Genomic DNA, 23,389 nt, shown 5'->3' with positions numbered 1-23,389 from the left:
GAAATCTTGAGGTATTATCAGAAAGTGACTGATTTTATTGAAAAGAAACATCCCGAAAAGGTTCACACTGGCCGTATTGCTGCTCGGAGTAATGACATTTGCCTAAGTCATTTTAGAAACATTTTAAAAAGTAGGCAAAGCCAAACCTCTTTGGGTAGATAGTTTACCAAGCGATCTCTATCCAGTGAAAGTGCTGGTAGAAGTGAAGGAAAGAAAGCAAAAAGCAGTGAATAAAAATTTAAAAAAAAATAAAAAATAAAAGAACACTAATTTTTTTTATCTTTTCTAAGTTATTTTTAAGTTATTGTTACATTATTTTGTTATGTAAGTTAAGTTTTAGTATCATTTCCCTTCTCCCGCTCTTCCGCCACCAATTTACACCTCTACCGTTGTCTATCCTCAAAGGTAAAGTGCAAATAAAACTACATTTTTTTATCAATTATTATTCGATTACGATTATTTATACGTTTACAACTACAAAACGCATTTTTCAGTGTTTTCCTTACTATAGTTATTTTTTTTAAATGTATTACTTAGCTTTAATTTGAGTGTGTTTTTCGTGTTGGAACAAATTATTTGGTTTTACATGTAATCGTATGGGAAAAAATGATTCACCTTAAGACATTTTCATGTTACGATCTCAGTGTCGGAACGAATTAATTTCGTATCCTGAGGTACCACTGTATTGTTATTTTCTTGTTTGCATGAATTCTGACGTTCCATTGTTGCTTGCAAGGTGGTGTTGGGATAAAGCCATTTTTTGCTATTGTTTGCAATTTTTATAAACTTTTACAATTAGTGCTTCAATAATGCATTCAAAATTTTATTTAGCCGAATTTTATTGCTACGCACGCATTGGAGATAGAGCCAAACTTCTTGCATTTATTATCATGAAAACTACACTGAACATTATTAAACTAAGTGCCTTAAGTGAAAAAACTGCATTTGAAACACCCACTACTAAGCAGTAGTGAGTGGGTAAACAAGCATAATGTATAAGTTAAGTACATCAAAGAATAAAACACTAAAAATAAGCAGTTATTCTGTGTACAAATGTACTTTACAGGTTAGTTTTCAACTTAAGACGACAAAATCTCAGAAACTAACCTATTTGTAAGTAGGGGAGCACTTTTATATCCAATTAACTGACTTTTGGGTCACTTGTATATTTACATTTAGAGTATAATAAAAATTTCTCTCAGTGTTATTACAAAGTTTGTGTATTTTATTTTACTAAAATTAAAGATATATCAGTCATTTCTTTTATAATATTTTTAAATATAATAAAAAAATATATGTAAATTTATTTGCGACCTTGAAACCCCCCAAGTAAACCAATTGGGTCCTTCAGAGTTGTTAGCGACTTTGATTTAAATAGTTATATTTACATTTTGCCTTTACAGGCAATTTATTATTATACTTTAGAATAAAACATTAACAATTTTATTTGTCCAACCAGTTATTTGTGATAATGTCATCATTAAAATATAAACTAAGAACATTTTTATGAAAATTATTATTATAAAATACGTGTAGAGAATGTATTGTATATAAATGTTTACCTGTGTATAACAATATCATATTTTAATGTGGATTAAATTCCTTTAGAATCGGCATACTCCGAGAAATGTGCAAAGATCGGCCGAATCGAGTTACTTTCAATTCTAACTGTTCATTTTAAAGGACTAATCAGTTTTTATATGTGAGTGGATTATGTATTATTTGTGGATGTAGTAACAATTCAATTTTTATATCTTCATACATCAATATTATATCATTTAATAATATCGACCCTTATTCAGATGACATTAAATGTTACTGGAGCATCGAAGCATTGAAATCTTGTACAGCAGAACTATATATAAGGCCTAATTTCCAGAATTATTGTACAAATGATACGAAAACAATATATTGATTAGCATAGTGAAACTGGATTTTACAAATGAATGGTCGGTCTATTTACAACCGTGAAATTGTCTGTCGAAGCTAACTGTAAAATTTTAAAATGCATTTGATGTCGAACTTGACATTTTTGTTTTTTATTTAAGATGACGATTAATAATACGTCATAATCACAAATATGATGTATCATTATTCATTCTCATCTTTTGTGATATTGTAGTTAGTATCGTGGACATGTTTAATGTTAATTATTATGCAACATACTAATAATACGAATACGTAGGTATGTACAGTACGTTATATAAAAAATTCAAAATTGTCCACTTAAACAAGTATACAGTACACGACTGCTATTTGCAGTATATTACTATCAAAAATATAAGATTTATCTGGCCCGCATTGAAAAAATCAAGTATTGTTTCATTTTAAACATTTAGGTGACGATTACAAATAATTTTATTTGAGCTTTTGCTCTTTTAATAAAAATCAAAATTTTATCATTGTCAATTGTATGGTTGTACGCTTGACTATAATCACCGGTCGATTGACGATACCGATAATTTTTATTGTTTTATTTATTAAATTGATAATAATTAAACTGTGTGTAATTCGTACGTTGGAACTTCTTATTTTTACCGTAGATGCCGAATTTTATTGCTACGCCATCAGTTAAACGGAATAAAAAACATCTCTTGACTTTTAGAAAACTGTAAATACTCGAATAATTTTTATGTTTGTCGGTCGGTTTGTCTTTCGGATCAATGCAACGATAATATAAACTTCTATTGTAGGATAAATAATAATATTACTATTATTAGTATAATTGTCATAAATCTCCAAATTAGAATTGGGCTAAGCTGTTAATTCAAAACAGCTCTATTCCAGTGTGGAGATTTCCAGTTTAATTCTTAATTTTTGCTTATTACAATTAATTATCTCATTAGAAATCTTCACCACAAGTGTACTGTTACATTCCTTTTGCAGGAAATTTATTATTTAAAACATTAAACATCTAATTATTCCTAAACTGGCTGTTTAACAAATGAACCAACGTTTCCAACTGATCTAAATCCGAAGGACAATAACTAAAAGTGATTGAAAATATTAATTTGTTTGTTTTTCATTAACAAATGTACACTCTTGAAAGAAAACTCTTATGAGCGTGTGCAATTGATGCTATTCTTACAAGAATATTGCAAGTGTTTGCATATTCCAGGATGGATAGAAGCTCTGAGTTTGGCTAGAACTTTTATCTTCTCTGTTTATTTAATAATCATTTTTACTTTCTTTGTTATAACATTTTAAATACATTTTTTGGCAAAGAAAAGTAATAGTAGCATAAACTTTTTGTACACGACATCCAAAGAAATCCTCTGTTACGTCTGTAAAAATGCTTTCTCATCATCATTCTAAAAGCAACACGCCAGCTGACATGTTTATCAAGTTCTAATTTGGCAGAGAAGCAAATGTTAAAGTTCATTGCATTTGCCTTTTTGCCAAATTGCTACTTATAAGATGATTTTGTTTCTTTTCTGTTTGTTTTGTCGTAAATCATGTTTAAATGATTTTGAAAAAGATCCGTGTAATGCTTACAATGTAAACGTTTAACATGAGCGTTAGAACTTACTTTTTTTCCTCTCCCTGTGAGACCGCGATTATACAAAATTTAAAGTTAGAAATTGCCACATAAGACTTTTTCTTTGTGCAAATGTCAAGCTGTTATTTTGAAATAACGTGCAAGTGTTTTTGAAGTAAAATTTGCAAAAAATAAAAAGAAAAATGCAAATTTTGTATTTTAAATGTTTTGTATACGGGAATTTCAGATTATTTTACGTAATTACTACTAAACCAAACGATTGCTGTAATTAATTGAGCTATTTTTAATAATTACACATTAAGTAATTCGGTATTAGGGATGACGCTTAACATCTATCTCTAATACCAAATTACTTAATATCTAATTATTAATAGTAGCAAAAAATAGCCCGATTAATTACGGCGATCGTTTGGTTTAGCATTAATACATTGGGCTTTGGGATGCTTATATATATATATATATATATATTTACGTAATTACCTTTATAAAAAGAATTACAATAAGATCGGTGCCAAATTATTCGAACGCAACTCTTCACAAATATAAAAAAAATAATCTGCTTTAAACAAAGAAATGACAAAATTAAACATTCAAAAACTTTCAAACTCAATCAAAATTATGAATGCAAAGAACAGTTCATTGTTCTTTTGTATTTATGATTTTGATTACTTATTGTAAATTTTATGCTCTGTTAAAGAGTTTTGTTTTTACTTAACAGTGCCCCGAATTTTATAAAATATAGAAACGCATTATAAATTTATACATAACAATTCAATAGTACATTTTTAATTGATAATTTCTTGATAAATTAAAATTATATGAATTTAATTTATCAAGAAAAGTTTTAATCTTTTATGAAACTAATAAATATTTATGCATATTTATTAAATATCCAAGAGGATTTTGTTCCGTGCCATTAAGAGAAGTCGGAATAATTTTTTAAAGAATAGTTTATAAAACTTTTTGATAATTTGTCATTATCTTGATTTAATTCTATGACTCAAATGTTTGACGTTCAAAGTATCACTGAATGCCATTATCTTTGAGATATTTTTTGTATAACATTGTTTATAGATTTTAAAAATTTTCTTTTGATTTTATTAAATTTTTAATTATTGATTGCCGCCGGTTCGGCATTGTTCCTCAAACGTGGTCATTCGTCATATATGTGCAACTTCTGGTCCATTCCAAAGATACCGAGAAAGATCGAGATCGAGGCTTTGGGCCGGCCAATTCGACTTTTTATCACCTGTCTCTGCAAATCGCTCTGTTAGAATCTGAGTGGAAGGGTTGGGTGCATTGTCTTGCTGGTAAACATAGGTTCTTCCTCAACTTACTGCCATAATGTTGGTAGTGCAAAATAGTCCAGAATATCCATATACCACTCCTGGTTTTTTTCAGTAACAACTAGTGGACTCAAGCCGTAACGCAGCCTCAAACCGCGATACCATCTGCACCAAATTTCTCTGTTGGGATGATATTGCCCTGAAGAACTGTTCTCCCAGTGCTTGCTACATCTAGGTACAATCATTCAACTAGTATGTTGTGAATCTTGATTTATCTGCCCACGTGATGAAATCTGGCATTTGTTATGTTGATCATTGGATTGGTAATAGCCATGTGTCTGTAACTCAGCCTGTGCCGACAGATGTTCCAGAACTCTCACACAGAACTTGCATGAGCATTCTGCACAAAACTCTGGTCTCTTTATGCCAGTTCGGGAGGTTTTCTTAGATATGTCATGATGGTCTTGGTCCCGGCCCTCTTCATTTGCCTACGATGTCACTAACCATTGACTTTGGAGTGCAAAAAGTGACCGTGACGTCTCGTATAGAACCTTTTCAAATGTGGCATTGTAGTATTGTTTGACATTGAAAGCCTGTTAATTCCACGAATTCAGTATTTTGTGTCATTCTCTTTGTTATGGCCAAACAAACACATTTATAGCCAACACTGTGACATATTGTTTACCTAATACCCATTTTTCACATGATCTGGCAGTGTGCATATGTTAATGGTAAGACAGCGTAAGCAGAATGTACTACACTCCACCAATCGAATTGATTGCTTATTTCAAAGATGCTGCCCGATACTACAAATAGATTTAGATCAAATCGCATACAAACTCCATAAAAGTCCAGCAAAAATAACATTTAATAAACATCTAACATTTTTGACTTTCTTAAACGGTTGTCTTCGGGTTAATATTTAACACTGAAATTATTTGTGACGCTATTGAATATTTATTGCCACTAAATAAAAACATTTTTGAGACATTAGGTTCGGTACTGTATTTTGAACATGCTGCATGTTAAGAAGCAAAGATCACCCAATTGTCATATTGTATGCAAATTTATTGATGTATAGCCACAGTGGCCAAACTGCATCTTTTCTAGACCCTTATTGCGGCTCCTGTACAGCTGTACAATATTACATTTGTGTAAATAGCATGTTTGCAGATGATGAAATTTGTACAACTGTACAGGAGCTGCAATGAAGGTCCAGAAGAGTCGCGTGGCTTGCAAGTTGCAGTTTGGTCACTGTGGGTTGGTAGCGATGAAACATTTGCTATTGTTTTTATCAGAATATTGAATGAGACTAATAATACCACGACATCCAACACGACATAATTACCAGAAGTGGTGTTATATATTGCTATTAAACAATAGTTTACTTAACTGTTCTTGCACCATAATATCGATAGTATATCGTGATCGAACAAAACAAAAATTATACAACCAGATATATATTAGAAGCAACTGAAGATCAGCTGATAGTCAAACTAAATGTTTTATAAGGCAATATATTGAAATTTAAGTTTGAATATTATATTTCAACAAAGTGATGTGGAAATCAATATCCAATTCTCAATGCTAATTTAAATATACAAGAAAAGTGTCAGGATATCTATCAATAATTTGTTAGTTCAGATATATAAATCGGTAAACTGTTATTGACAAATATCGGAAGTAAGATTATATTTGCCAATATATGAAAGAATAGAAGAACGATTTATGAATCTTTTTCTTTATCACGTTAAACAAATGGAAGAAACGTATAGAGGAGAAGACACGGGGCTGCAATGTAACTCTATAGTCGACGCGATAAGATGAGATGTCTGTCGCATTCTGAGTAATGGATTTTTTTGTTATTTGGGATGCCAAATAATTTTTGGATGGTACGCTATCTCTTGTTATCTCTTACAAGCTGCGTATTCTGATATTTGGATATTTTTAATGGTATTGTATTCTGTATCATTATGCAAAGCTAATTTTGTGAATATATCTGGTTGATCTCGGCTTCCAGTTCCTCGTGGACGATCTTAACCCAACCGAAAATATTTGAGGCTATATTAGAAAAAGTATAGAAAAATATCTATCATTGAACTAATTTTCTGTACTTGCTCACTTAATACGATCATTTCTTTATGGACTAACAATTTAAAACTGTAATATATTAATTGTATTGTTAATTGTCTTATGCTAAGCTTGTTTATTATGTAATTATTATTTATATTTTACTTTAATAATTATCAGTAATTTTTAAAAACATTTCAAACAAATGATATCTTCACTCTTAACTCGTAGCTGCGTATTAAATAAACGCAGAACAATATCTAAAATAGAATTCCGGAGTTTTCGGAACAATAATGGGGAAAAAACGCAATACTCGAAATGGGTTTAACTCCACGATTTTGCGCATTTGTGAGCATAGATTTATGTGTGTTTAATGTTTCGCATCATTAAGTTCCATTATTTCGCACATCCAGAGACTTGTCGGATTTATTTTTATTTCTTATTTTTAATATTTAGAGTCTTAAAACAATTCGAGAAAATTTCCAAACGAAAATATATCCGAGAAAAGAGGAGCAAAATATGCAGTTATTCGGAATTAATATAACTTGATAATGTTTCAACAAATGTAGTTATCAATTCTTCTTCTTACATTTGCTAAATTATGTATTTCGTGAGCACACAACTATAAACAGTTAAGTTATAAGGAGACTTCTTTGTGATATGAATCATTGTTGACTCTTAAAATTAATATGTTGATATTTACAAGCCATATTTTCGTGCTTTTAAATGGCAAAATTCTGTAATTTAGTCTAAAGGTAAGGCTGCCATCTCGGACTAATAATTGATTATGTTCGTAATTAATATCTTCGGGACAAATTTTATACATTTTTCAACTAAATTATTAGCCTAACAATAGCCTAAAAATCTGACTTTTGTAGATGGTGTGATACTAAATTTATAAAATAAAGTTTTTGGCAGAAGAAATGATTTAATTTAGTATGAGTCTTCAAAATACACTCTTCCCTTGCCTTTATAAATTTTTTTACGCTCTAGTAATTTACATATGCCCTCGTAAGATATCTTTTTGGAATTCCATTTAGTCACCTCTGTACAGTCTCTTGGTTTCCCGAACGCGACCGATATTGTCTTCCTTACAAAGCAAATTTTAATTTGGCAAGCCAGTTTGGGCTTGCTGTTACGGGTTCCTGTTTTCCGAGTAGTAGAATTTTCTTTGAATGGAGACAATTTTGGAAACCAAGAGACCTTAAATGGAGGTAACTAAACGGCATTCCAAAGAGATCCTTCTACGAAGACGTACGTACATTAATAGAGCAAAGATTTGTATAGATCAGAGAGAAGTTTATTTTGATAACTGATTCTGAACCAAATAATTTCTGCCAGAAACGTTTTTAATAAACTCTAACTTAGTAGACGTACCTCCTATTTAGATATTAAAAAATTGGACTTGGTTATTGTTTAAATGCCGATTTTGAATTTTAAGACAGCTCTTTCCTAATCTACACTTCAGGCATTATCCATTTAGAATGGTTTGATAAATGAAGCCGCTTTCCTTTTATAAACAAATTGCAAATATTTTGTATTTTTGGCAAGTTTAAATTCGTTTCCTAGAGCATAATTTATTTGGCAAGTTCAAAAAGAAGCTTAATTTTTATAAATTTTAATCATTAATACTAATTCCAAAACAAAGAGCACCCGATAAAAGTATCAAATTTTTTTGAATACGTAATGTAATTTCCTTATTTTATATTTTGTTTAAAAAAAATGCACTCAAATCAGAATTTACTTAATATACATTCTTTTAGTGAATTCGAACAACGTAATTTGCATAATAATGATAACTAAACACAGTGATTGTACGGCAAGACAAGAATATTTACTAAACTTTGTAATTATAAAATGAATTTTGTCGTTGATATCGTTGAAGGCGCGTGCTATCGTGCCGGTTAACGCCACAGTTTGGATGACGATGCAGGCATATATCCCCATAAAGAAACATTGCCGTCGTCATCATTTTTTTAAATTAATAATTCTGATTTAGTTCATTGACTTAAATAAGTTTACAAAAACATTTTGGAAGATTTATTAACCAAATTATCATCTACAATTTGCAAAGGCAGGATTTATTCTATTGCGCTGGTGCATTTGAAAGTTGAAATTCAATTTTCATGTCGACAAACTAAGAATACACTGGAATTGTCAATAAAGGTATCATCATATTTGATTGAAGTTTTTTTAAAAAAAAAAAGAAAGAAAAAGCATATTGAACGATATTTGCAAACCAAATTCAATTTTTATTATATGATAAATCCAGAATTCTTTGATTTGAAAGACTGTACGATAAGTCAAACATTTGTATTTTTTTCCTTTTTTTTTTAGAAAACACAAAATTATTTAATGTAATTAAAGATAATACAAAATATTTTATATAGATTTTAATTAAATTATAATAAAATAGTGATTTATTAGGAACTTTTAAGTGTTTTTGAGTCTTATTGGCTCATCTTTAGGACATAAATTATTCCAAAACGGACAGTTTTCTTGCAGGACTATTTGGAACGGTTTGTTTCCGCTCGTTTCGACATCTATCACGCCAGTAAAGCATGATTTTAATTAATAAATCGAAGAGAAAATGCAAAAACCGAATCAAAAAGACACAATCAAAGTAGCTTTTTGAATCTTTTAAATATCCTAAAATTAAATATGCAATACTTTTACTTGAGAATGAAAGAAAAACATTATCGAGTCCATAAAATTTATTATAGAAAACAATCTTAAGTAGTTGAACTTTCATCCCGGGTAATATCGAAAAATTAATCGCGGTTATTCTCAAAAATTTCTTTCGGATACGGACCGCGAACAATTAAAAACTCTGGACGTAAACAATTTTAAAATAATAAATAAAAAATTTTGTTCTTTGATTCAATTTTTAGTTTCACTCTAATTATTATAAGTTTTTAAAGCAGGTTCTTACTCACTTCTATAGAAAATAGAAAAAACAAGTGTTTACTATTTAAAGTCTTTTCATAAACTGGATGATATAACACTTCAAGAAGACAACCGTATTAAATTTAAATGCAAACATTTAAGGAAATTGACGAAACAAACAATCGCTGGATTAAATTCGGCAACATTACCGCTACTATTAATTAGTTTGGCTTTAATATAATTATTGGGCTTCGAGACATTCGTATACGAAATTGATGAACGTTTTCGGCCTCGTTAATAGGCCGGCTTTGGATCAGATTTCATAAAGCTACGGAATTCGACATTCAAATGTTATATAATTTTTCATTACAATAGAACGCCTGTGCATTCTAATAATTGAGCATTACATTCTATAGGTGTGTGTGATATTTGACCCGAAGTTATCAGTTAACTGACTTTTGCGCCTCCTGGTATATTGATTTTTTAAAATGTCCTTAATTAGAAGTGCTAAACTACTAGTACATTTGATTCTAAATTGCATGTTATTTGTGTGTTTACTTATATTAACAACTTAAATTTTAATGACAGTTATTAAATAATGCATTCGATAGAACATCCCACAGTTATTATTATGATAACATTGTAATAAATATTTAAATTTAAATTAGAGTTATTTGTAATCGCTTGCCGTTCGTACGATAACAAATTTCGGAATCGTCGAAAGAAATAAATTACTTTGTTAATAATAAAACTCAAACAAACGAAAATAGTTTACGTAAAAATGTTACCGTAGATGTTAATGAGTAACGTCAAGTATTTAATTATGATAATGATGATACATTTTTAAATATTTAGTTAATACAACTGAGTAATTTATGTTGTTTTAAATGAAAGAACAAATTATTGTGTATAATTTAGTGTCATTTAAAACTTTTACCTTACAAATATGCATTCTGAATATACTAATTAAGATAAAAGAATACTCAACGTCAATAATATTTCAAAGATTGCAATAAGTTTCAAATCTGTTATTGTGTGAATGTGCTTGCAAAGACAGATTGCTAAGAAAAATGAATACTTATAGAACAGAGATACAATTAAAAGCAAGGGAAGCGGTATGCGTGCACACTATAGTAGACATTTTGAAGCTTTAGAGGAAAATATGTCTCATTCTTTTATATATTGTCATACAGATGACACATGCACAGAAGTTAGTGGCATACAGGGCGTTAATAAATAGTTTCATAGCACGCACCTCAGATATAGAACTTAGGAATTCCGAACTAGAGTTAAAGAAATTGCTTTCAAACAACTCTAAACCTCATAAACAGAGTTATTAGAGTATCTCCAAGAAAGCGGAGAAAGAAGAAAGGAATGCAAACCAAGAAAATAATAGGTTATGGTTGTAAAAGGCAAATAATTGAGTTGGTGTCTCCCTTTTACTAAGAGAACTTAATATCAGTTAACAGTACAGGTAAGTGCAGATTAAGTGTTCTATCTAAGTCAGGTGTATACGCAATAAGGCCTCCTAAATTGAATGAAGATTATTTATACATAGGATCAACAACCAGATCAATTGAAACAAGAGTTAGAAAACATTACAGGTCAGTAGCCAAAGCACATTCATTACAAAGAAGATACTACCGTTGTGAAGTGGGAGTGGCAAATGTTGATCACTGACACACACAGACATATTAAAGAATGCGGACTTTCATTTCCAATAAGCCCACTAGAGCAGTTGTACCGTACATTTACGATTTATCGTAGAAGTTAACCGTTATAAACACAAAATATGCAAAGGACTTATACGAAAGTTGGAAACCTTTTCTAGATAACACAGATTTCTAAACCAAAAATTGTTCAATTAGTGCCAAGTTGCTTAAATTTCTGAGGTTCCAACTTAGCCTTAAAAGTCGAAAGCAGACCCAAGTTCTAGGAGGAGTCTGGAACCGTAGAAACTTCCGGATGAGTTACGGGTCGACATCTTTACTGTCTCGCCCATCTGGCCATTATGTATTGTTCTGTTTGATGTGATAATTCTTTAGAAAATACTGGAAATGTTTTCGTAAATATAATTTGCATATATTGATTTGTTGTTTGGTTAATATCTAAATGATTTAATTAATTTAAAATTGATTACATTACTTTAAGCATTTTATAATTATACCCACAACTTTTTTCTCAATTTTTAAAGCTGTAAGAATTGCTTCGTAAACATTTTGTACGACTTACAGGAAGGAAACAATGAAAACACTTTGCCGAATCGTTATGTAGTGAGAAAATAGTAAAATAGAATAGTATTTTCGTAGAACAATTTAAAATATGTTAACTGTTATAATTATTTTTATGCTATTACAGTTAACTTTTAAGCGCGACTAGTCAATCTTCTTTTTCTTTTTCTAATTAGAAAATTATTCTCGGTCAAATCCACAAAATCTGCTTTATTGGAGTCGCATCCATTCATAACAACTTCCTAAGTACTTTGAAATTGACTAAGCCCGTCTTCGGGGAACGTATTACCGAAAACGACGGACTTAGTCGGCCCGAAAGTACCTAGGAGATTGTTATCAAAGAAAGTCATTTATTACATTTGCGACTAAGTATGGATTTGGGTGAGGGCGCAGGGGCACGTGCGCCTCAAATTTTGCAGAATGCACATTGCAAAAGTTAAATATACTCACAAATGCTTTTATATAATCTAATTTTATACATAATTCTTATTGAATTGGCAAGTAGTTCAACTAAGAAATTAATATAATTATATGTGGTATCCCTCTTGCCATTTCTTTCTGGAACTGCTCTTCAATAAAGTAGATTTTTCTGTAATTTATGAAAAGTTGGAATGTTTCTTTAATTTATTATTCGTCGTTGTTTTCATTTCTCGTACAAAGAAAAAAAAAGACTTATTAATTACCGCATTAGTACATTTTAAATGAAACAGTATGCGTTACTGGCCGGCTTATTCAGCCGTTATTAAAGTCACTATACCAGACACTATATTTGTCTGTCTTTCGAATTAAAACGTTACACAAATTAGATTAGAAATTTCTACTTATTATAACACTCGTCCCGGATAATGTCGCAGTCCACTAATGTAAATTGAAATGATTAGAAAACATTTAAAAGCCCTTTTATACCTATATTAAATTACCAATTCTCGGCCAGCGTGCCACAAAAAGTCCTTAGCGCAGAGAAATTGAGATAATATAAACAAATAATAATGAATTTTTAAACAAACGCCTATTCCGAAATACCCAGAAACAACTTCAAATTATTTTAAAAAGGTAACAATAACAAGGGGCGAGTTATCGTTATACTTTAGCGTTTCCCATTCAAACCACTGCTAAGTATATATTACGAATATTTCTTCTTTAAAGTGAGAAAATCCAATAACTACAGACTTTCGTCTTTGCGCCATAACGGATAAACTAACAGAACGACCTTCCCAAACTATCCGAAACCTTTAAATTAAGCGGACGAATGAAATAGTCGAGTAGTTTTATTGAAAATAACTTCTTCGGAAACACTAATAGGCCATAAAACTGTTCTATATATAAAGAAATAAAACTCCAGATCAGTAATTAGATCTAACAATTTAAGTTTTTAATATATAAATAAATTCTCCTGATATGAATACATTTATGACTAAAAATATCAATGTTTTCTGCTTCAAATACTATAACTTAAGTGCTTTTTTATGTTTAAAATATACTACTACTACACTCTTTTTTAAATACCAATTATATTCTTTACATACATATATATATAAAGCTTTAGGGTGGCCCAAAAATCAGTTAACCATTTGTAGACACTACAAATTTTTGGTTAACTGACTATTGAACCACCCTAAAGCCTTGAAAATTGCTTTATAATCTGATAAATACTGTATTAGTTTTAAAATTATAACTGGTTTTTTTTGTTTTCTTTTCTGTTTTGCAGACACCAACAACAAAGGGAACGTGAATTAAAGCTGAGAACTTTAGAGGAAGCTGCCAGAGGTGGAAGACCACCATTGAATTAACATTAAGGGACCTGTTTAGAAAGATTTAGTGCATTATTTTATCTGTGAATGGACGAGAGAGAGAGAGAGCCTGATAAATAGAAGAAAATTAATAATAATATTTAAAAAAAAAATATATATCTATTATTTCTTAACCTTTATCCAAGGTAAAGGGTGATATTTAAACATCATTGGGTTTTTTTTTTTTTTTAATTTTTGTTTCTATTTATTTGTTATTACAATGAACTAGAGAAGACAACTAAAAGCTACTACTACTACCATTATTATCACTCATTTGCTGCACAATACAAAAACTTTACTTACTGTAAGTGGAATTATTTTAAAGGAAGAAAAGTGTATATTTTATGCTGTCCGCGCGTCAAAGTCACGTTTAGTTTTTAGTAACATAAAAATAGAAAGATTAAGTAAATAATCAATTCTGATGTGATTGAAAAGCAGACATTTCCGTTGGAAAAAAGGGGAGAAAATATGCAACATTATTCTTCTTCTTCTTCACCGAGAATTGGTTTTTCGAAGATAATTAGTGTGATATATGTACTTTATATCTCAGGTAAAATATATATATTAAAAAATATATATATGCCCTCTTTCCAAATTAACAAAGAAGCAAAACCCCCCACACACACAAACACACAGGAAATTTGTAGTAAGAAAGTACTTACTGCACAAAATTTGATTCTCTGTTTTCCTATATAATTTCCTAAGGAGATGCATGGAAATTTCTGCTCTTTCAAAGAATAAAAAAAAAAAAAACAAAGGAATTTATCATATCTTTATATATATATATATATGCATTTATTTGCTTATATTTAGGAAAAATACATAGTGCAATGTATTATATTCTTGTATTTTCCTTTGTTTTAATTAATTATCCCCCTTCCCCTGTTGTACAGTATAGTTAACAAAACCAAGGTAGAATTTATGAAGTTAATTTTCAGGAATGTTTTATATATAAAAGGGAAAAAAAAAGGCCTTTCTTCTACACCACTCTTGTGTTAATTGCTTTTTACTCGAAAATGACAAGATGTATTATGGCCAAACAATAAAAAAAAAACACTCTTGAAGAGAGAGAGAGAGAGAGTCAGTGAAGTTGCACAGATTTGATGTTTGAGCATTCTTGCCTTAGAACCTTGTTGAAAATAAAAAAAAGAAAAAAAACACACACACAAACAAACAAAAAAAAAAGGATATTCTCTGTGAGTTAGCGAGTTGTACTGTATACAAATGTGAGTATTGAGTATATAGTGTTGTTTGTCAAAAGGATTTTTACTGCCACTGAACGGGAGGGTGGTCGTAGTCATTGCTTTGCACAATAGGAAACAGTATGCACCTCAAAAAAATATATATATATACATGTACCTGAAGCACCAAATAATTCAGGTAAATGTTGACGACTGCACCTTCCCTTTAGTTATTATATTATTATTATTATTATCATCATCCTGCCTGGTTTTTTTTTTCTCGAGGGTAGGTCGAGTAGTCACCGTGCATACTGTGACCCAAACAGGGAATTTCTGCACAAACATGTAGTATTTTTGTATTTAGAGCTTTTTAGACGAAGACTGCATGGCTTTTGGTGTATATGTACATAAAGCAAAAAAAGTGGTTTGGGCTTTCTGTGATTGCATAATTAATCCTTTGTAGAATCATTGCATGTAAAGTAGTTTTATACAGTCCCAGACAATTCCCAATGTTGCTGTTATTGTTGATTGTGAAGTTACTTTAAATAAAATTGTACAGATAAAGTGTCAAATGTGCCTTATTTTTATTACACCCTTACGTGTTGTTTATACACACACACCGGATCCCGGAAGACATTTCTTCCCTATTAAAAATTTAATTATCTAAATGCTTTAATAAGGACGAAAAGTTCATTAACCAGGGCCCCGAAGGGCGCTACGTGTCGAACACACCCAGAGTATTATTTCTGTCTCGATAATGATTGTGTTTAGCAGCGGATAAAGGAACGAATACTCCATTAAAACGGGATTATCGCTCGCTCTCTCTACCCCCTTTTCTAACGTCGTGTTTATGTATAAAGAGCGTTGCAGCCAGCCTAAACCGCGAGTTGTCACCAGCTTTTTTTTTTTGTATTGTTATAGACACTACGATCGATTGTCAAAGGGCGTTCGACTTAGAGAGATCGAAGGTCAACCCTCCACCCAATCTATATCGTTTTCCAATTGAATATATCCGGAGGATAGAATGATCACGTCACGGAAATGCGGTCTACACAATTAATAGTTGGAAGAAGAAGAAGAGGAGGAGGAGGAGGGGATCGTTAGAATCTTTTGAAAGTGGACTGGCGATAATTATTAGAGGGGAGAGAGAAGGAAAGTAAAAATTGATTAACTCTGTTCTAATTCCGGAATAACACCGAGGGTGGCCCGAAACTCGGTTAACCGTGTATGTTTTTTTTTTCGCCGCATTCTTCGCTCCGTGCGTAATTTGATCGTCTTTTTTTAATTAAGAGGTAGAAGAGCCGTTTGCGCTTCTACAATACAAACAAATGGTAAAAAAGTTCAATTATTAAGTGAATTAACGAACGGTTTAGTAGTTAAGACGGACAGAAAAAAAAAAACATAACGCACGTGTGGGGGGAGAGGAGGGAGGGAGCGCGTAATCCATAATACGTTTCGATTTTAAGAAGAGAACGAGAGAAGAACCTGTTTACTCTCATCGATCCGTCGGTTCTCCATTTCGCTGGGGAGGAAGCGCGGATCGATCCGTCTTGAAACGCGCTCTGGCGGTCCGAGCTGGCAACCCTAGTGTGAGTGTGTGTGTGTGTGTGCCAGCGGCAGGAGACGACGGCGACGACGACGACGACGACGACGCTTGATACTAGGATTTTTTTAGTCGACGCGTAACCTCTCTCTCTCTCTCTGTTTGTTTTGTTTTTTTACCTTTCTCTCCCTCACCTTCGTCGAACGAACGAAATCAACAAGTATCCGGGTGATCCGGTCGCCGGTTAATCGGGCGACAATGCTGTCCTGTTGCTGCCATTCGCATCGGGTGAGTATACGTCTTCCTCCTCGACTCCTAGCCCGGCACGTGCTGCTGTCAACCATTTGCTGTTCCTTTCTCGTTTCGAACCCGAAGCGTTTTTTTTTTTCTTCCCCCCTCTCTTTCGCCGTCTTCCAAAGATAAACGAGAGGAAGGGGAGGAGATCTTCGCCATCCTTCTAGCGCTATGTAAATGGTGAAACCGTGTTATTAGAGATGCATAAAGGGTAAGAGATGTTGCTGCTTTCGATAACTCGTCTTACGTCACAAATATCTTCGTAGACCCCCACCGCGGACAAGAGCCGATTGGACGAAGTGGCCAGTCCGAACCTCCATTTATGCGCTCGTGTTGCCCAATTTCATTCCTTTCTTCCTCGTCCCCTTTCCCTTTTCTTCTTAAACACGCTTCCCTCCTCTCTTCTCGTATCTCTATCTTCGTGCCTGATCGGAAAACGCCCTTTTCCATCTTACTAGGGTTGCATGTTCGCTTGTCAGAACGGAGAAATCTGCACCGTCACGGATGTGACATACCCTTTTTTTTTTTTCTTTCTCTTTGCCTCTTCCTCTTCTCTGTACTTTACAGATTACACAATAAGGATTTTATTAAAGTGGTGGTGCAGTTTGGGAACGTTTAAAATATCATCCATCCCCTCCCTTCCCCTCTACAATACGTTTCTCCTCCTCTTCCCTAATCGGCTACCGAGGTGTGAAGATGGCACCAAATGCGGGCGCGCGAGTGACGATGATGAGTTGCCCTCCATCGATCCGCATATTCATAAATGCGGTAATTAGTTGCCAAATGAAAAACATATTAAACCACTTAGCCGAGCGGATGTCATTAGTACTGGAGACTTTGCACGTTACTCCTCTTTGCACACTAACGAAACGGGTAATAATTGATTCCGGTTGTCACCTATACTGTCATTTATTAGGCAACGATAGCCATTGTCATAAAACATCCTCCACTTTGAATCTAGTATGAAGGAGTGAGCGTGTTCGGTGGAGGATCTATTCCTAACACCTGTATTTTTAAGTAATATCGCACGATTTACGTAAGAACACTTTCCTCGCTGCGGTATGCAATTCTTATCCTTTGAAATGAGTAGGAAACAGCCCTGATTGACATCCTTTCTCGCTACCATAATCGGGTCGCCACCATTCTTCCAGAGGTTGGATGATAGAAATCTTCTATGTGTGCAGTTTTATTTATTTATTTTTCGTTCCTGTCGCTGACACACGCGTCACGAAGAACCGAATTCAATCGAAAGACTTCACGGAAAAAAGGGTGGACGGGGGGAAAACATACAATTGTCTCGTTTAAAAAACTTAATAAGTGGCACAACAGGCGACACTTATTTAACAAATCTCCTTCTTTTCATACGTCCTATCGATCGAGGATATCTTACTTATCGATACACAAACAGAAATAATCTAACACTCCTCGTCTCAATAACGTTAGAAGAGGTTCCTGTGGTTCTTTTTTTTTGTGTTCTCTTATAAAAGATTCGAGATAATTAATGGCATTCCCCCGCATTTCTTTGACAGCTTTTTCTTTCTTTCCTCCTTTCTTTATCCTCCTGACACTTGAATTTTGGCATCAATCCTTCCTTTCAGCCACGCATTTTCTTTCTTAAATCGTAGATCGACTCGGCCCATTTATTTTCGTGGAAATAATCTCCCATTAAATCTTTATTTAATAACCGAAAGGAACGTGACAATGAAAACGTCAAAATCCCGGATGTGTGACAGTGATGATGCCACGATTGGCCATAGTTTCTGAGGCCAATCAATTCCGATCGAAGTAGGTCACGGGGTCTCTCTCTCTCTCTAATAAATAACATTGCTGCAACTTCTGTCTCGTATAAATCGTTTAATTGTATATCCTTAACACAGTGATTTTTGTCGTAGGACGCTAGTCCTTCAAATTACTTGTAATCCCTCTCGATGATTACCATAAAAGTGTGCTGTTAATGGAGTAAACCACAGTAAAAACCTCTAGAGATGGGCATCCCTTTAGATTTGGCTAGCATTTAGCACGTCTGGAGCACCCCTCTAAATTGGGCACATTCTTATGGTATACCATTTAGAGAGATTTGCCTGTGTTTTCTTTATTTATCGTAAGTAAAAGAGGATGGAAAATTACAATGACGTGACAACCCGCACGTAATTGTAACACGGGTCACACAAGGCTTGGATTAAGTTTCTGTGTTATTGAAGCTACGCACACCATTGTTTTAGTCCACAAGAAACGAAGAATTTCTTTAATAATCTTCTTTGGCCTTATTAAACAACGTGATGTATTAATTAATTACGGTGACAAAATCGATTATTTAGCATTGTTAATATATATATATATATACGGTGTTTTTGGAGAATAAATCGAGTATTTGTTTGATATAATAGGAAACAACGGTACGATATCGACTGGTCACTCCTGGAAAAATAAAATGACGTACGCTGGAAAATAAACATACAACACGAACTATAGCGGATCGTTTATTGTATCGTTCAATCAGCCGGAGTGGGGTGACAATCAGGAATAATAGGGACGACGAAAAACCCGGAAAGTTATACCGAAAGAGCGACTAAACAATAACTAAAAAGGGTGCAAAAATTAACTTGTTAAGTGAGAAAAATGGTGCATCTCACGTTTTCCTCCTCCTCCTCTTCCTCTTTCTCTTCGATAATCAATTTCTTATCGTGTTCCAATTTCGTTTAAACGGGCGATCTTTCGTCATAAATTTTCACCGAAAAAGAAAAATAGTTCTTTGGATCTCCGCCAAGGCGCTTCCGGATGCCGACGTCACATCCGGTCCGCATCCAGTCGCCAACATAAACACGTATAAGATGAGGATGGCGGTTCCAATTTTCGAAGTGTCCACAGGTAGAACAGATGCATGTGTGTGTGTGTGTGCCGGGCGTATCGTCCAAGCTGGAATGATGCCAACGTGCAACAAGCTTCCCATACGTTATCCACCCCACATTAATGCCTCTTTCCTTCTTCTTCTTTTTTTTTCTCTCCCCCCTCCTCCCCATATTTAAATCTAAAAATACCTTTTTCCTATTATTACTTAGACTGGCTGGTGTGACAGTTCTACCTGTCGTTATGATAACAGGTGTGTGTGTGTGTGTGTGCTCTCTTTTCTCTTCAGCTGTCATCCTCCACTAATTTTCTTCGGGTATTCAGTCGAATCTTGTCATTAACTCGGCGAATATTAATGGTCTAAAGTCTCCATTGTTAATATTCTAACTCTCTAAAGACCTGTCGTTTCGTTTGAACGACGTTAGTCATTATTTTCCGTTTTAGAAACTGATAGCGTTGGGGTTTTTCTATGTGTTTTTTTCTTTTACAATAGAAACACGCAGATCATCTGCATTTTCTAAAGCAGTTTTCCTCCCCTCCTTCGTGTGTTAAAGATTCTCAAGATTATTTTTCGTTAGTGAAAGTCATTTCGGGAGAGAGAGAGAATGATCATTATTATTATTCGATCAACCAAGAAAACCGTAATTAACCTGCAAGTAGGGGGGGAGATCATTCTTAGAAACAGGAGATGACTCTTCTTCTTCCTTCCCGGAGTAGATAAGAAGCGAGAAAGATTCTTCTTTTTCTTTTTTATATTGATGATAGCGAAAGTGTTCTTTTCCGTCTTTTCGAATGGATTTCACCCCGTCACGGCTCGTATTTTCCTCCCATCATCCCGGTAGCCGTTTTGCAGTCGTTGGATGGAAGGAGACGAGTGTTCAATGCGGCTGCATCGATCCCCTACAGAATTTACTTATTGCATTCCATCGATCATACCCCTCGTGTTTAGCAAAAGCCAAATCCGCTTTCTGTCTTTTGTTCTTACATTTCTTTCCCCCTCTTTGGAGTGGAATTGCGCCCATCTTCGTTTTTCGATAGACACTTTTAACGGCGCAGCAGCAGCAGCAGCATCTCCCCCCTTCTTCCGTCTTCGTGTAGTCATTTATCTGGTTTTATGGGTCCTCTAGTTTTTATTTTTCTTCTCCTCTGTTTCCATTGTGATCTTATGAAGCTACGGTGTGTAAATTTCGACTCCATTTAACATCCTTCGCCTTTACTATTAAGGAGATTACGGTTTGAACTGCGGACAAATCGAGGTGTTACTTTGAAGTGATCGTTTATTGTTGTGTTTCTTATGGAGGATTTTAGCAATCGTCCAAGCTTGAAAGTACTCTTCTACACTAGAATTCCACCTCGTACGTTTGCCACGATTTTTAATTATCGAGTAATTTCCGGCCGAAGAGGACACACACACATTCAGTCTTTATCAATTCATTAAGTTCTTTTTAGCTTTAATCTGTCACCATTAGTGTCGTTTAATGAGCGAAGATGATCATCCCGGAGTGCGGGTTGCCATGGAGATGGGAAAAGCGCCCTTAACTGGTTTCCGTCCGGAAGAATGGGGGGAGGGTATTCCACTGCATCTACCAGCCTTTTTTTTATACTCGAGGTTAATTACTGTTTGGTTTACTGTATATAAACACGAAAAATCCTTGGTGTAGTGTATGGTTTATGATTCTTTCTTCCATTAATTACTTTTATTTAGCTTTAAAAAAGAAGATATTTTCGGACTACGTTGTAAAAAAGGCAAAGAAAACAAAGGGATGAACCTTTGTTTATCAGTTTTATCCCTGCTTTGATACTGTTAAAAGTCGAATTTATGTCCTCTTTTGTAAGCACGCTCCTGGCATGCTGGCTGGACGACGATAATCATCCTTCTTATATTTTATGTTCCTAACCAATCACCTTTTTTACGATCCAATTCGTGTCCGAGAAATGAAAATCTGGATTAAAACCGTTTTATTAAGAGATTTTTAACTTGAGAAGATTGGAGTCTTGATCATCGAACTCTTCTTCGTGGAAAGAGGAAGATTTCATTTAAATTCTTATGAGCTGGATGCTGGATGCTGGATGCTAATGGTTCCACAGAAGCGTGTTTGATTTAGAGAGGTGTCTGGAGTGTAGGATGTTTTTTTAACTGTAAAATGTTAATTATATAAGATCATTGACACGTAAAGGATGAGATGACCTTATTTTTCTTCTTCTTTTAAGAAAAAAAGAATGGTTAGAATGAATATTTAGAGAGCAATGACGTTGTAATGAGTCATCAAATCAATGTCAAGCGGGATGCATTTGTCTTGGCTAAGAACGTCGTATTTTCGCGTGCCAAAAATTCGAATTTTCTTATATTAAATTATACGGGAAATATACCTCGATAATAATAGATAATTTGTGTATTTACAGGTGTGAAAAGACACAGCAGCAACAGCAGCAAATCTCCTCCAGAATAAGATATAGACTTCTATCTCACCGCCAGTCCTGATGGGATATCGCTACCACTTCTGCAGACATGACGTGGAATTCTGCCAACGGAAGCGTTCCTTTGTTAGAAGGAGAAATATCCCTCAATTTCAGTACCCCTTGGGTAGTGATTAACGGCAGTGCCGCACCTGTGGCCGTCCCGGTTTCTTCGAGTGATTGGTGGAAAGAAAGGATACAGATTCACCCCGACTGGGCAGAATTATGGTCCCAGTTAAGTTGGACGTGGACTCTGCACACCTTCGGCACTGCCGTTCTCTTTCTAGTTCTAGCTTGTGCCGCTTTCTTTACTATTTTGGGTCTTAGAGCCCAATTATCGGCCCGCCCTCATCTATCTTCACTCAACGTCTTCCTCTGTCTTCTAGGTGGATCGCGAGCACTGGGACTATTTATCGATCCTTACGGTTCGAAAGTGGTAAGTACCATTATTAATCCCATTTTAGGAACTCTCCATCATCCCCAATTTGCCGCAATTATTCCTCGTTTATAAGGGTTTCTACCTCTTGCAACACGGAAAATATCTGTGAGTGAACCCCTTTATTTATTACCGTGATGGAGTATATTCCTCCCTCTTTTTTTTTATTACCACGTAGTTTAAATGGGTTTTCTTTTACCGGATAAGAGAGGAATTCTCTGTAACGTCACAACAGAGGGGAAATAATTTTCTTGTATTCTCCACTATAAAGAATGGAGAACTTTGCTGTAATTCCCGCTTCCGTTAGTAATTTACTGTAACACAGATTCTTTTATTTCACCATTTACGTCGTTATCTTACCTAGATTTAATAGGATTAACGTGAGACAATAATATAATTTCTGAATTGTACGGGGGAAGTCGAAGTTTCCACTTGGCCAAGAGCCATATCGCTTTAACAAAATCTTGGTCTCAGATTAGAGAAAACTAATTAGATGAATTACAGTACTTAGTGGCAATTAGAGTAATTAAACATTTTTAGCATCATTAAGATATCCAGACAGAGGGAAAAAAAGTAACTTTGACTTTTACACAATTGTCAGCAATAAATTCCATACAATTATATCACAATTGGAATTAAGAATGGGGGGTTGAAAGTAAGAATNAACCTAACCTAACCTAACCTAACCTAACCTAACCTAACCTAACTTAACCTAACCTAACCTAACTTAACCTAACCAATTAAAATAGGTTATTTTATTGTCCTTTTCTGCTTAATGTACCCATTTATTAAGCGGTAGAGATTAGACTATTTAAATAATTTCGCTAAAATGTAAGCATTTGAATATAAATGCCTGAAGTCAACACTGT

General features: G+C 33.8%; 1 protein-coding gene across 6 annotated transcripts in view; it reads left to right on the top strand.

Moving 5' to 3' along the window:
- The window catches only part of LOC111626587 (arginine-glutamic acid dipeptide repeats protein-like), a 51,904-nt gene extending 36,802 nt beyond the window's left edge, over positions 1 to 15,102 (top strand). For 5 of the 6 annotated variants that reach the window (XM_023370024.1, XM_023370021.1, XM_023370023.1 and 2 more), the window contains one exon: positions 13,681 to 15,102. In XM_023370024.1, the coding sequence (XP_023225792.1) occupies positions 13,681 to 13,762 (82 nt within the window). In that variant the 3' untranslated portion in view covers positions 13,763 to 15,102. Of the gene's footprint in view, positions 1 to 1,608; positions 1,703 to 13,680 lie in introns of all 6 variants that reach the window. The other variant, XM_023370018.1, reaches the window with a different exon arrangement.
- Positions 15,103 to 23,389: the final 8,287 nt, after the last annotated feature.

This window comes from Centruroides sculpturatus, unplaced genomic scaffold, assembly GCF_000671375.1.
Source record: "Centruroides sculpturatus isolate CEXI.00-Female unplaced genomic scaffold, Cexi_2.0 scaffold304, whole genome shotgun sequence".
Classification (NCBI taxonomy): domain Eukaryota; kingdom Metazoa; phylum Arthropoda; class Arachnida; order Scorpiones; family Buthidae; genus Centruroides; species Centruroides sculpturatus.
Note: the sequence above shows the minus strand (reverse complement) of the source record. Positions and strands in the feature narration are given on the sequence as shown.